Source organism: Trachypithecus francoisi, unplaced genomic scaffold (genome assembly GCF_009764315.1).
Source record: "Trachypithecus francoisi isolate TF-2019V2 unplaced genomic scaffold, Tfra_2.0 Lachesis_group17, whole genome shotgun sequence".
Taxonomy (NCBI): Eukaryota; Metazoa; Chordata; class Mammalia; order Primates; family Cercopithecidae; genus Trachypithecus; species Trachypithecus francoisi.
This window is the reverse complement of record NW_022681462.1, coordinates 41,431,888-41,447,648: the sequence shown is the minus strand read 5'-3', so window position 1 is coordinate 41,447,648 and position 15,761 is coordinate 41,431,888. Positions and strand designations below refer to the sequence as shown.

At 37.8% G+C, this 15,761-nt stretch overlaps 1 protein-coding gene across 3 annotated transcripts in view; it reads left to right on the top strand.

Moving 5' to 3' along the window:
• ZC3H6 (zinc finger CCCH-type containing 6) overlaps positions 1 to 15,454 on the top strand; it is a 60,748-nt gene extending 45,294 nt beyond the window's left edge. For all 3 annotated transcript variants that reach the window (XM_033175449.1, XM_033175450.1, XM_033175451.1), the window contains 5 exons: positions 2,353 to 2,462; positions 3,240 to 3,493; positions 4,731 to 5,242; positions 5,545 to 5,778; positions 12,197 to 15,454. In XM_033175449.1, the coding sequence (XP_033031340.1) occupies positions 2,353 to 2,462; positions 3,240 to 3,493; positions 4,731 to 5,242; positions 5,545 to 5,778; positions 12,197 to 13,680 (2,594 nt within the window). In that variant the 3' untranslated portion in view covers positions 13,681 to 15,454. The remainder of the gene's footprint in view (positions 1 to 2,352; positions 2,463 to 3,239; positions 3,494 to 4,730; positions 5,243 to 5,544; positions 5,779 to 12,196) is intronic.
• Positions 15,455 to 15,761: the final 307 nt, after the last annotated feature.

Below are 15,761 nucleotides of genomic sequence, written 5' to 3'. Positions count from 1 at the left end.
CTTTGTGTCCTGATCTGAAGAAAGGAATTATAAAAATACACTTTTTAAGAGTCTGGAAAATTTGTATATTGACTGGTTACTAGTTGAAATTAACACATTAATTTTGCCAGGTTGGTAATGAAGTCTTGATTGGTAAGAAAAAGTATTCCTGGCTAGGCATGGTAGCTCACACCTATAATCCTAACACTGAGATGCTGGGACGGGAGGATTGCTTGAGGCCAGGAGTTGACCAGCCTGGGTAACATAGTGAGACACCTCCTCCACTCCCATAAGTAATTTAAGGAGGAAAGGGACCAGGCGCGGTGGCTTATGCCTGTAATCCCAGCACTTTCGGAGGCCGAGGTGGGTGGATCACCTGAGGTGAGGAGTTTGAGACCAACCTGGCCAACATGGTGAAACCCCATCTCTACTAAAAATACACAAATTAGTTGGGCGTGGTGGCGTGGGACTGTAATCCCAGCTACTTGGGAGGCTGAGGCAGGAGAATTGCTTGAACCTGGGAGGTGGAGGTTGCAGTGAGCCGAGAGATGGTGCCACTGGACTCCAGTTTGGGCAACAGAGCAAGACTCCATCTCAAAAAAAAAAAAAAAAGGAAAGAAACAATAGAAACAATATTCCTTATCTGTTCAGAATAGGTATGGAAATACTCACAACAAACGAAAGTTGTTGAACCTATGAGGTCAACATGAGAGGGACTTCATTTAATTATTCTTTCTACTTTGGTATGGTTAAAGACCTTCAAACAAACTTAAAAAATCCTAAGTAATGTCATCCTACAGAGATAACTAGGCTTGCATTATGGCATAAAGCCTTTCAGACTTTTTTTTCTGTGCTATGGTATGAATGGATGTGTATATGTTTATACACGTAATTCTTTTTTTTTTTTTGAGATGGAGTTTCACTTTTGTTGCTCAGACTAGAGTCCAATGACGCGATCTCTGCTCACTGCAACCTCTGCCTCCCGGGTTCAAGCAATTCTCCTGCCTCAGCCTCCCTAGTAGCTGGGATTACAGGCATGCACCACCACGCCCAGCTAATTTTTGTAATTTTAGTAGAGGTGTGGTTTCTCCATGTTGGTCAGGCTGGTCTCAAACTCCCGCCCTCAGGTGATCCGCCTGCCTCAGTCTCCCAAAGTGCTGGGATTATAGGCGTGAGCCACTGGGCCCAGCCTATACACATAATTTTTTACAAAAATGAAATCTATAATGATTATGAATATTGTATTTTTAAATTTGACATTTACATGAATGTGGACTGTATTTTAATACACAGTGTGTTATAAGGACCTTTTATTTTCCAGATGATTAACTCATTGCCTCATCTTTACTGATTTAAAATGGCATCTTTACCAGACCGTAAATTCTCATTTTTACACAATTCTGCTTCTATACTACTCTTATCTATTGTGGTATTTGATTATTCCCCTCTGTAAGAGTATGTTTGATATTTGATAAGGCATATACGCCTTCCTTTTTTAAAAAAATGTTGTAATATTCTCAGGTTAGAAGTGATTTGGCAAACAATAAAAACAAATAAAATGTAATAAATTTGTCCTAATCAAGAAAAATAAATTTTTTCAGATTTGACATATTTTTTTAGGAAACAAATACTTTATTCTGTTTCTGAAAGCTTTCAATCTATTCTTACAGGGTTTTTGTCACATAGTCATGCTGTTTGTAAATAATAATAATTTTACTTCATTTACAATATTCATACCTCTTATTTAATTTTAATTGTATTGGCCACATTCCCAGAAGAATGTTAAATAATAGTGATTGTGGCAGACATAAACATGTTTTAATGATAGTGCCTTTTTGTTTTAGCTTGAGCACACATCACCTGAGAATGGTACATTTTTCACTATACTTCTAGATTTAATATTTTCTTTATAAGTTTGTCTCCAAAATCTTAAGATTAGTCTGTAGTTAGTTATTGGGATATTTGCCTTTAACATGACGTATAAATGTTTTTTTTCTTTAAAAAGTGGCTTTCTAGTTTTAATAGAGAAAAAAGCTGTTTGAATGTTTTTGTATAATTAAAATATCTAACCTTAATAGAATAAAAAATAAGCTGATATGATTATAGTAAATTCAGTATAATATATAATAATACAGCCTTATTGATTCAGCACAGTTATGGTTTAGTGTGTGTATGTGTTAAGAACACTTATCATGAGTTCTACTCCCTTAACAAAATTTTAAGTATACAATACAGTATCGTTGACTATAGGTACAATGTTATATAGCAGATCTCTAGAACTTAACCATCTTGTCTAACAGTTGTAGGTTTTGGTTTAAAAAAAAAAAATAGACCTTGATTTTACCTGGTCTTTTCCTTAATATTTTTATTTACATGAATTTCCTTGCAAGTTCTATCATAGTGGAGCAAAATGTTACCAGGGAGACAACTGTAAATTTTCCCATGATGATCTAACTAAAGAAACAAAGAAACTTTTGGACAAAGTGAGTAATATTTTTGTACCTTGATTACATCTCTCCACAAATACATTTGACTTGAATAATATTTTATAAATGATATTTTGTGAAACTGCTGAGAAATTGAAGGTTTACTATTTTATATTTTATTCTATTTGAGGAATATTCTTTACCTTTTTGAACCTCATTCTATTTATAAAAATGAGGAGTTAGCTATCTCCAAACCGTTTCAACTGTTTTTTTCTTTCTCTCTCCCTTCCCTCCTTCCCTTCCTTCCCTTCCTTTCCTTCCTTTCCTTCCTTTCCTTCCTTCCTCCCTCTCTCCCTCTCTCTCTTGCCTGCTTTTTCTTTCTTTCTTTCTCTCTCTCTTTTCTTTTCTCTTTTTTTTTTTTTGGCAGGGTCTTGCTGCGTTGCCCAGGCTGGGTGTAGTGGTGTGATCTTGGCTAAGCTTACTTCAACCTCCACACCCTGCTCCTTGCCAACCCCCTGTCCTGCAACCCCCACCCCCACCCCTGGGGCCATCCTCCCACCTCAACCTTCCGAGGTGGGCACTACCATGGGCAGCTAATTTTTGCACTTTTTATAGAGACGGGGGATTCTCCATGTTGCTCAGGCTGGTCTCTTGGGCTCAAGCGATCTACCTGCCTTGGCCTTCCAAAGTGTCGAGATTATAGGCGTGAGCCACTGTGACCAGCTCATTTCAACTTTAATGTTATTTTTCTACTAACAAAACTTAAGTCTTTCTAGTTTTAAATGTGAGGAAAAGACTCACTTTGAAATAGTAATCTTTGCCAATTATTTTTAGGTGTTGAATACTGATGAAGAACTCATAAATGAAGATGAAAGAGAATTAGAGGAACTTAGAAAGCGTGGCATAACTCCTCTTCCCAAACCACCTCCAGGGGTTGGGCTTCTGCCAACCCCTCCAGAGCATTTTCCCTTTTCTGATCCTGAAGACGATTTTCAGACAGATTTCTCTGATGATTTTAGGAAAATTCCATCTCTTTTTGAAATAGTTGTAAAACCTACTGTGGATTTAGCGCATAAAATTGGGAGGAAGTAAGTGAAAACTTTCAAAATGACATCAACTTTTTTTTTTCTGAAAACGATCATTAAGAAACTAAGTCATATTCCAAGCTAATCGTATAATTAAACTTGGTTAGAGATAGCACATATCTGGCATGCACGCAGATGGCTGCTCCCCCCTTTGTTTTCCATTCCCACCCTCTGCTGCTTGCCGTCAGTGCTTTCCCATATGCAATTCTTACACAGCTTCTGAAACCTCTCAGCATAGTAATGCTGAAGGACCCTGCTTGGTGGGTGGATTTGGCATTCTCACTTGATTATGAGGCTGCATTGTTGTTGATAATGCCTTCAGATTGTGGGAAATAGGTCTCCACGTATTTGATTATTTTTGAAGAGCAATTCCTTAGGCTATTGGAGGAAAACCTCTGGATCCAGATTTTCATTTTCTAACACCACCATTCCAGCCCTGCTGCCAGTTCCCCAGGGTCTGTTCACCTGGGCCTTAAGTCGCATTGTGGAGCATTCGTTTAGCCTTGACAACTCAGGAAAGCAAGGAGGTCTCAGCCAATGAGGAACAAGAAATCTATAGCAAATATCACAATTCATTTGAACCATTAAAAGTATTTCTACTAATGTCAAGAAGATAAGTATGTCCACTGTTTTGCTAATATATATTGTATCCTGGTCAATGAAATCAGATAAAGTTATAAAGATTAGAGGTGGAGTGGCAGCCTAATTATTTGGGAAGTTTCCCTCAACCCAAAGGAATCAACAGACAAAACTATTGGAAATAATTAAATTAGCAAGATGTCAAGAAAGAAGAGCAACATTCAAAAACTGAATGTCTTTTTGTATGCCAGCAATAACCAATTACAAGTTGTTATAAAAAGTTGAATGTTTATGTGTAGTAGATTCTAATTTTATTGTAAAAGGTTACATACACCTGAAAAAGGAGTAGTAGGAGAGAACCAATAAAAAATTTTATCTCTGAGTAGTGGGATTAGGGTTGATTCTTATTTATCTTTGTACTTTTCTGTATTTTTCAAAACAGAGTAAGTTTTAGAACAGCTGACAGTAAGCAGCAAGTGGGCTAAAATGAAAGCAAGAGGTCTATTTCGTGTTTCTACCTATCAACGATATGGAACAAATTCCTTCTTAAATACACAGTATTCTGATATTAAAAAAAACATACTTAACCAATATCTGTTTAGAACTGTTAATGTTCTTGTTTGTTTTTCTTTGAAGTAAGAAATATTATTTCTGTCTACAGGCCACCAGCATTTTATAACAGTGCCTCACCACCAGGACCACAATTTCAGGGAAGCAGTCCACACCCTCAACATATCTATAGTTCTGGGTCAAGTCCAGGTCCTGGACCTAACATGTCTCAGGGACACAGTAGTCCTGTGATGCACCCATGCTCCCCTGGACATCACCCATGTGCAGGACCTCCTGGTCTACCAGTGCCACAGAGCCCACCTTTACCACCTGGTCCACCTGAAATTGTAGGTCCTCAAAATCAAGCTGGAGTACTTGTTCAACCAGACACATCTTTGACACCACCAAGTATGGGTGGGGCTTACCACTCCCCAGGCTTTCCAGGACATGTGATGAAAATACCCAGAGAGAATCACTGTTCTCCAGGTTCATCATACCAGCAAAGTCCTGGTGAAACGCAGCTTAACACCAATTATGAGTCCCTGCAAAACCCAGCTGAGTTTTATGATAATTACTATGCACAGCATCCTGTACATAATTTTCAGCCACCCAGTAACTCTGGTGGTAAGTTTACTTTTTGAAATAATTTATTCCTAATTTAAAATGCAGTCCTATTTTTCATTAAAAGCATGATAGAAACATATGTTTTAAGTAAAGCTAAATAAAATTGATAAGATTGAAACCTTAAAATGTTTTCAGTTTGCCAAACTTTTGAAACAATAGAATTTTAGATAACTTTTAGAAATATTTTTAAATGACATAATTTGATAATCCAGTGTGCCTATTATGAAAGTTTTCATTTCTTATGACTTTGGTGGAGTTTTGTGCTCACTCAATGACTGTCTCTCCCCATGTTATACATGTAGATGGGATGTGGCATGGCGAATTTGCCCAGCAGCAGCCTCCTATTGTTCAAGACTCACCTAACCATGGGAGTGGGTCTGATGGCAGCAGCACCAGGACAGGCCATGGCCCTCTGCCTGTAGCAGGCCTCCTCCCTGCGGTGCAAAGAGCTCTTTTTGTCAGACTTACTCAGAGATACCAAGAAGATGAAGAACAAACCAGCACCCAACCTCATAGAGCACCAAGCAAGGAAGAAGGTGTGTCAGAAGTTATTAATAGCATCTTACCTATTTGGATGGGTTAAAACTTTTAAATGGCCGAGGCAGGTGAATCACTGGAGGTCAGGAGTTCGAGATCAACCTGGCCAACATGGTGAAACCCCATCTCCACTAAAAATGCAAAACTTAGCTGGTTGTGTTGGCATGTGCCTGTAGTACCAGCTACTCAGGAGGCTGAGGCAGGAGAATCGCTTCAACCTGGGAGGCGGAGGTTCTAGTGAGCTGAGACCTCGCCACTGCACTCCAGCCTGGGCAACAGAGCGAGACTCAGTCTCAAAAAAAAAAAAAAGAATTAAAAATGAGCTCTCTCTTCTATTTCCAATTTATCTCATAGCAACTATCTTGTGATTGATTGTGGTTTCAGTGCCATTAATTGCATTAATATTTAATTGCAAAAGGTTTGACTTGAAGCAGTAAAAATATCTGAAGCTAGAGTGCAAGGTTGTGCAGACTTGCAAACAAGCCTTTTGCTTTTTTTTTGAAGAAAATAAATAGAACAAGAAAAGGACACCTTTCAGTTTGAGGATTTTGAATTCTAGCCCAATTTCAAAATGATTCAGTTATTAGAGATATTTTTATGTCATAGGCTATATAATTAAGGATCTGCTATAATACTAAGAAATATTTTTAAACATAAAAATATTATATGGAAACTAAGTTTATCTTAGTATTTTTGATATTGGTAAGTATACAACAGTTAGTTCAGTAAAGGATGAGAAAAGTTTAAAGCATTCAGTTCTGTTTATGAATTACAAAATTGATGTTTGGCCACTCAAACATGACATTTATGTAAAACTAACGCTAGGTAGCTACAAGCTATTATATGAACGTTTAAAAATATATATTTATAATTTTAAAATTATTTTTGTGGGTACATAGTAGGTATAGATATTTATGGAGTACGTGAGGTATTTTGATAGAGGCATGCAATGCATAATAATCACATCAGGGTAAATAGAGTATCCATCACCTTAAGCATTTATCCTCTGTGTTACAAATAATCCAGTTATATTCTTTTAGTTTTTTTTTAATGTACAATTAAATTATTATTGACAATAGTCACCCTGTTGTGCTGTCAAATACTAGGTCTTATTCATTCTATTTAACTTTTGGTACCCATTAACCATCCCCACTTCCTCCCTATCTGCCAGCTACCCTTCCCAGTCTCTGGTAACCATCCTTCTAGTCTCTATGTCCATGAGTTCAATTGTTTTAGTTTTTAGCTCCCACAAATAAGTGAGAACATGAGAAGTTTGTCTTCATGTGCCTGGCTTATTTCACTTAACATAATGACCTCCAGTTCCTTATTGCAAATGAGAGGATCTCATTCTTTTTATGGCTAAATAGTACTCCATTGTGTATATATGCCACATTTTCTTTACCCATTGTCTGTTTTTTGTTTGTTTTGTTTTGTTTTGTTTTGTTTTAAGAGTCCCACTCTGTTGCCCAGGCTAAAGTTCAGTGGCACGATCTCGGCTCACTGCAACCTCTTCTTCCCAGGTTCAGGCAGTTCTCATGCCGCAGCCTCCTAAGTAGCTGGGATTACAGGTGTGCACCATCATGCCCATCTAATTTTTATATTTTTAGTAAAGATGAGGTTTCACTGTGTTGGCCAGGCTGGTTGCGAACTCCTGACCTCAGGTGATCTGCCCAGCTCAGCCTACCAAAGTGCTGGGATTACAGGTGTGAGCCACCATGCCTGACCGTTGTCTGTTGATGGACACTTAGGTTGCTTCCAAATCTTGGCTATTGTGAATAATGCTGCAGTAAACGTGAGAGTACAGATATCTCTCTCATATACTGATTTCCTTTCTTTTGGGTATATACCTAGCAGTGGTATTGCTGGATCAGATGGTAACTTTATTTTTAGTTTTTTGAGGAACTTTCTTTTTTTTTTTTTTTTTTTTTGAGGCGGAGTCTCGCTCTGTCGCCTGGACTGGAGTGCAGTGGCCAGATCTCAGCTCACTGCAAGCTGCACCTCCCGGGTTTACGCCATTCTCCTGCCTCAGCCTCCCGAGTAGCTGGGACTACAGGCGCCCGCCACCTAGCCCGGCTAGTTTTTGTATTTTTAGTAGAGACGGGGTTTCACCGTGTTAGCCAGGATGGTCTCGATCTCCTGACCTCATGATCCGCCCATCTCGGCCTCCCAAAGTGCTGGGAGTACAGGCTTGAGCCACCGCGCCCGGCCTGAGGAACTTTCAAACTGTTCTCCATAGTGGTCATACTGATTTACTTTCCCACCAACAGTGTATGAGGGTTCTCTTTCCTCCACATCCTTGCCTGCATTTGTTATTTCCTGTTAAGAGCCATTTTAACTGGGGTGAGATGATATCTCATTGTAGTTTTGATTTGCATTTCTCTGATGATGAGTGATGTTGTGCACCTTTTCATATACCTGTGTGCCATTTTTATGTCTTCTTTTGAGAAATGTCTATTCAGATATTTTGTCCATTTTTAAATTGGATTATTGATTTTTTTTCCCTATAGAGTTGTTTGAACTCCTTATATATTCTAGTTATTAATCTCTTCTTGGATAGGTAGGTTGCAGATATTTTCTCCCATTCTGTGGGTTGTCTCATCATTTGTTTCCTTTATAATGCAGCTTTTTAACTTGATATGATCCCATTTGTCCATTTTTGCTTTGGTTGCCTGCGCTTGTGAGGTATTACTTAAGAAATCTTTGCCCAGACCAGTGTCCTGGAGAGTTTACCCAATGTTTTCTGGTAGCAGTTTCATAGTTTGAGGTCTTAGATTTAAGTATTTAATCCATTTTGATTTGATTTTTGTATATGGTGAGAAATAGTCTAGTTTTACTCTTCTGTATATGGATATCCAGTTTTCCCAGCACCATTTATTGAAGAGATTGTCCTTTCCCCAGTGTATGTTTTTGGCACCTTTGTCGAAAATCAGTTCACTGTAGATGTATGGGTTTGCTTCTGGGTTTTCTGTTCTGTTCCTTTGGTCTATGTGTCTGCTTTTTTGTTAGTTCATTTTTTTGTTTTTGTTTTTGTTTTTTCTTGAGATAGGGTCTTACTCTGTTGCGCAGTGGTGCAATCTCAGCTCACCACAACCTCCACCTCCTGAGTTTGAGCAATTCTCGTGCCTCAGCCTCCCAAGTAGCTGGCACTACAGGTGCACGCCACCATGCCCAGCTAATTTTTTTTGTATTTTTAGTAGAGACAGGGTTTTGCCATGTTGGCCCAGTTGGTCTCAGACGCCTGGCCTCAAGTGATCTGCCTGTGTCGGCCTCCCAAAGTGCTGGGATTACAGGTGCGAGCCATTGTACCCAGCTTATGTGCCTGTTTTTATGCCAGTACCATGCTGTTTTGATTACTATAGCTCTGTAGTATAATTTGACATCAGGTAATGTGATTCCTCTAGTTTTGTTCCTTTTGCTCAGGATAGGTTTGACTATTCTGAGTCCTTTGTGGTTCCATATAAATTTTAGGACAGTTTTTTTCTATATCTCTGAAGAACACTATTGGTGTTTTGATTGGAATTGCATTGAATCTGTAGATTGCTTTGGGTAGTATGGACATTTTAACAATATTGATTCTTCCAATCCATGAACATGGAATATCTTTCCAATTTTTGGTGTCCTCTTCAGTTTCTTGCATCAATGTATATGACCATTTTTTGCTACATTTTCAAAGAAGATATTACTAATTCTTCATTTACCTAACATCACAGGAGAATGAAAGATTCCTAATAAGTGAATTTCCTGTACAATTTAAATTATAAACATTTTAATAGTAATCTTTCAGCTGGGCACAGTGGCTCACGCCTGTAATCCCAGCACTTTGGGAGGCCAAGACGGGTGAATCACGAGGTCAAGAGATTGAGACCATCCTGCCAGCATGGTGAAACATCTGTACTAAAAATGCAAAAATTAGCTGGGCATGGTGACACGCATCTATAGTCCCAGCTACTCAGAAGGCTGAGGCAGGAGAATCGCTTGCAGGAGGCAGAGGTTGCAGTGAGCTGAGATCACCCCATTGTACTCCAGCCTGGGTAACAGAGTGAGACTGTGTCTCAAAAATAAATAAATAAATAAGTAATCTTTCGGTAGTCTTAAAGTTTCATAAACAAAGATAATAAAACTTTTAGATAATAGAAAACTTTATTCTATAATGTTATGTAATTGGTAGTGTTCTGTGGGAGTTGTTGGCTCTGATACAGAAATATTTTGAACAGCTAGGTTTACTTGTGTTTGTGTTAATTTTTATGGATTTTAATGCTTTTATGCATTTTATCTCTGCTTTGATAAAAAGCTGCTAATTATCATTTTTTATCTAATATCTGTTTTCCACCAGCCTGTCTCTATTCTTCTACTCTCCCTCTGTTACTATTTTCACTCTCATTTAAGAAAGATTTCTAAGTATGCTTTATAAATTATAAAATATATATATAATGCTTATAAAATATATTGATATGGGAATGAAAAAGTAAGGATAGAAGTAACGAATACTATGAGGAGTGAAATTACTATACAGAAATATTTAAAGTAATTGCAACTGGTAAAAGTGAATCACAAATCCATCTGTAGGTTTCCTTGATGTCAAAGAGAAGAAAAGAGATCTAGTGTCTAGAAGTAGTTTTTTCAGACTGAGATCTGAGTAAAACTTTTTGCAGTTGTGACATACCATATGCTGTTTTAACCCACATTCTACCCTCAATACCAATGCTTGTTTTGTAAGCATTACTCTGTTCAAACTAACCCTGTAACACTAAAGTTTCATGTAGTAGGCATGCATTAGTGAGCAGTGAGATGAGGTAAAAATGAGAATGTCTAGGATATTCTGCTGATCCAAGATACTCTAAGATGGAGATACATATATGCATATACAGTATATCTATATATCTGTATCCCATGTTCTGACTCTTACGTTCTGGCAAGAATGTGAACAGGAGAGGCCGGGCGCGGTGGCTCAAGCCTGTAATCCCAGCACTTTGGGAGGCTGAGACAGGCGGATCACAAGGTCAGGAGATCGAGACCATCCTGGCTAACACGGTGAAACCCCGTCTCTACTAAAAAATACAAAAATCTAGCCGGGCGAGGTGGCGGACGCCTGTAGTCCCAGCTACTCCGGAGGCTGAGGCAGGAGAATGGCCTGAACCTGGGAGGCGGAGCTTGCAGTGAGCTGAGATCCGGCCACTGCACTCCAGCCTGGGAGACAGAGCGAGACTCTGTCTCAAAAAAAAAAAAAAGAATGTGAACAGGAGATACCTTGTGGCCAATTCAGAGCCAACCTGTGTCTATTTTAATGGAGAGGAGAGAATCACCCTTCTGAAACATCAGTTTGTAATTCCTTCTGCTAGAGAAAAGACTTATGATAGGTAGGCTTCTTAAACTCGTGTCTAATACACTAGAGTTAAATAGGCTTTAAAAGTAAGACTCAAAGTGTTCTCATAAAGTATATAAGTTTTAGGATGTTAGAGTTTTTGTTTGTTTGTTTGTTTTGTTTTGTTTTGAGATGGAGTCTTAGGATGTTAGGGTTTTTGTTTGTTTGTTTGTTTTGTTTTGTTTTGAGATGGAGTCTTGCTTTGTCACCCAGGCTGGAGTGCAGTGGCTCGATCTCGGCTCACTTCAAGCTCCACCTCCTGGGTTCACACCGTTCTCGTGCCTCAGCCTCCTGAGTAGCTGGGACTACAGGTGCCTGCCACCACACCCGGCTAATTTTTTTGTATTTTTAGTAGAGACGGGGTTTCACCGTGTTAGCCAGGATGGTCTCGATCTCCTGACCTTGTGATCTGCCTGCCTCAGCCTCCTAAAGTGCTGGAATTACAGGCCTGAGCCACCACGCCTGGCCAGTTTTGTTATTTTTAAAGTTAATGTTTGAATAGCTAATATAGTCACACAGGTCAAATATCTAAACATATAATAAAGAGTAAATGAAAAGTCTCCACCCCATTTCTCATTTGCTCAGTTTCCATTGCTACCTTAACCATCACTTTCAATGTTTTGTTTTCTTTTTAGTCCATTGTTAACTTGATAAATTCAGAGCTAGGAAGCTTAAGGAATGCTTGATTTGAAGAGACCTAGCACATTTTAGAATGCTAAGAGCATTTTCCTTTCTCCTACAGCCCACCACACACACAACACACATATCTGAATTCCCTTTGGCCAGTTGGAAGGAAAGGTCCTGCCTTTTCTCTGACTAGAATGACATTACACATATTCTAGTATCACCCTGCTTCCTTAATAGAGTATAATGACTGAATTGATAGTTTTCTTACCACATCTTATTTTGTTCCAGTTTTGAAATCTGGCATTTTTGTTATGCATTTTCTTGAAGTTAGACTATACTTATTTCAGAAAGAGTATGTGTTTTTTAATGTTAATTAAGTCTACATATAAATGCTTCATTCTTTATAATAAGTTTTTGTCTGCGTTTAGATGATACAGTTAACTGGTATTCCAGTAGTGAAGAGGAAGAAGGAAGCAGTGTCAAATCAATACTGAAAACATTACAGAAACAAACAGAAACTTTAAGGAATCAGCAACAACCTTCCACAGAACTCAGCACTCCTACTGATCCAAGACTTGCTAAAGAGAAAAGTAAAGGAAACCAAGTGGTTGACCCTAGACTTAGGACTATCCCAAGGCAAGACATTAGAAAACCTTCTGAGTCTGCCCCACTGGATCTTAGACTTGCGTGGGATCCCAGGAAATTGAGAGGGAATGGAAGTGGTCACGTAGGCTCTTCTGTTAGTGGAGCAAAGTTTGATTTGCATCATGCAAATGCTGGCACTAATGTCAAACACAAAAGAGGCGATGATGATGATGAAGATACAGAAAGAGAACTGAGAGAAAAAGCTTTCTTAATACCTTTGGATGCCTCACCTGGCATAATGCTCCAGGATCCAAGGTCACAATTGAGACAGTTCAGTCACATTAAAATGGACATTACTCTAACCAAACCCAACTTTGCAAAACACATCGTGTGGGCTCCGGAAGACTTACTTCCAGTACCTTTACCTAAACCTGATCCAGTGTCTTCAATCAATTTACCTCTGCCCCCACTTATAGCTGACCAGAGGCTAAATAGGTTATGGAATACCAAAAGCGATCTTCATCAAAACACAGTGTCCATTGATCCAAAATTAGCAGCCAAAGCCAAAATTAACACAACAAGCAGAGAAGGCTACCTAGAACAATTTGGAGACTCACACACTTCAGGAAGTAAATTAGGAGATCCTAGACTACAAAAGAATTTTGATCCTAGGCTTCACAGACTGTCCAATACAGAGTCTCATCAAGTGGTTATGAAGGATTCACATACATCAAAGGGTGCCCCTCACTTAGCCAGATCAAACCCTGGTTTATCACAGCCCTCAGGGGCAGGAGCTAGCAATTCTGGTTCCGGGGCTCTGCCTCCATATGTCCCTAAACTCTCTTCCTCAGCTGGCCTTCCACTGGGAACTTCAACTTCAGTTCTTAGTGGTATTAGTTTGTATGACCCTAGGGATCATGGTTCATCATCCACATCAGAACTAGCAACAGCTTCTTCAGGAGAAAACTCAAAGAACCAGAAAAAAAGTGGTGGCTTAAAAAGTAGTGACAAAAATGAGCCTTCTCCTGGAGAAGCTATCCTTCCACAGAAAACCAATCCAAATGTGGAAGTCACTCTTGATGGGCCAGCTGACCCACAGGCAGATGTTCCCAGGAGTTCTGGTAAGGTTCAGGTCCCAGCAGTGCACAGCCTTCCTGTTCAGGCATTAACAGGCTTAATTAGGCCACAGTACAGTGATCCAAGGCAGGCAAGGCAGCTAGGACAGGGGAGCCCAACCCCAGATAATGATCCTGGTAGAGAAACAGATGACAAATCTCTGAAAGAGGTTTTTAAAACTTTTGATCCAACTGCTTCACCATTTTGTTAGCTATTGTGTAATTGAGCAATTCTTTTCACTCTTGTGACTATCTCAGTCCTCTGCTGTTTTGTAACTGGTTTACCTCTATAGTTTATTTATTTTTAAATTATAAACACTTTTCAGCTGCTAGTATCAGAACCACATGAAGTTATAGCCTCTAAAGCCTGTGGTATTTTATATAATATTTTTATAACTTTAAGAGACTGTAGTAATTGACCTAAAAACTTATGTTAGCTTCAGTAAAAGTACTTTTATTGTAAATAAACAATCATGAACTCAACACTCTGCCTGAGTATATGCCAGTTGTCTTTCATAATCAATGTTTAGATAAATGATTGCCACTTTTTATATGGTTGTTTAGTTTCAAGCAATATGATGTACATTACTTTTGAGAAACAGTATTTTGACTAGGACCTCTCTATTTGTCAGCACAGAACTGATTAATATGTAATGCTAACTGCTAATTAAAATGTAAAATCAAGTAAAAAAAATTTTAAAATTATAATTAGCAGAGCAGTTCATGTTTAAGGGCATCACTTTTATTGGTATTGGCAATATTATTTGTGTAAATGAAGCATTTGAATGTCATATCTTTTTAAAGTATTTTATTGTATACTGTATCATAGAAGTTGGAGGTATATAAATAGAACATTTTGCTAAAGTGAAAAATTTCCAAGTTCCCTAGCATAACTTTTTACATTTAATTTTTCATATGAAATAGCAATTAGTTACTGCTGTGTTACATTGTGATGTTTATGTATGTCAACGTTTTTGTCTTTAGCAGCATAATTTATATTGCTTTTTCAAATGATGTAGCTGCATTAATTGTGTTCATCATGACTTTGGCGATTTTTAACACAATTTTTAAAGATTCAGTGAGAGTCTGTAGTGATTATTACACGAATAATGTTTTAAATGTCTAGGTTCTGTATTTTTTTCTTAAATAGCAAGAAAACACAGATTGCTAGTATAGTCAACAATATTTGGCTATCAATAAAGAATCTCTTTCAGATCTCACCCGGCTGGCATTCTGTAACAGAGGGGATTACCTGGTGTTTTAAGTATTTAATGTCCTCATAGTGTGGAAATCTCCTAAATTGATTAGAAATTGTATTTTATGAAAAATAACTTGTATTCATTCTTGTGTATTTATTGCAATATATAAATAATGGCAACTCTATTTGTTTTATACGTATATAATTTATAACTGAATCTAAGTATTACACTGCTACTCCTATTTTGAACTGGAGGTGTAGGACAGTGCTTGCTGGTAACAACTCCAATGCGTATTAATAACTTGAAAAGGAGCATTTCACTATAAAAGATAATGAAAATAGGTAATGAAATCAGTCCTCTAATGAAAGCAGTGCCCTTGAGAAGGGATTTTTTTTTTTTTAATGAAAAGTAAAATATTTCGTGGGAACCTAACACTCACATAGCAGATGGTTTATTAATAATGCATATCCTTTCTAATCACTTCTTCAATTCTTTTTGATGCAGTTCTGTGCTAAAATGGGGTTGTGGTTAAGTGAACGAGAACTCTGCCCACCTAAGAAGTTCATTGTGTTCTAAGTGGAAGGAGAGTTACTGAAGGGAATGTGAATTTTTACTGTTTGTACTTCGGATACATTTATTGTCTAAAATGGCTCTGGATAACATTTTTGGGTTAAAAAATGTAATTTAAAGCCACCATAGAAAGTATTTTCTGATTTACTGTCCAAATGAACTTTGTTGTTAATTGAGAAGTCAATAAAATGGATTAAACTGACAGAAAAAATATATATATATATCCCAAAGTGTAATTTACTCTTTTGTCAGGATAAAATCGGAAAGATGGCTGATTTTAGTAAATGAAATTTTTAGCAAACCTTTTAATTCATTCATGTAATTTATAATTATTGTGTCAAGCAATGCTGTTTACATTTTAAGCATCATACAAAAAAGATAATTTGGCTTGTTAAAGATCAAAATAGAATCCAAACTGTTAACAGAATATCTTTTTTACAACTAAAGGAGATATTCCAAGATTTATTAAAAAGTCAGGTTTAAAAGTTATTAATGCAAATTATGTAATGTTCATGCATTCAGTA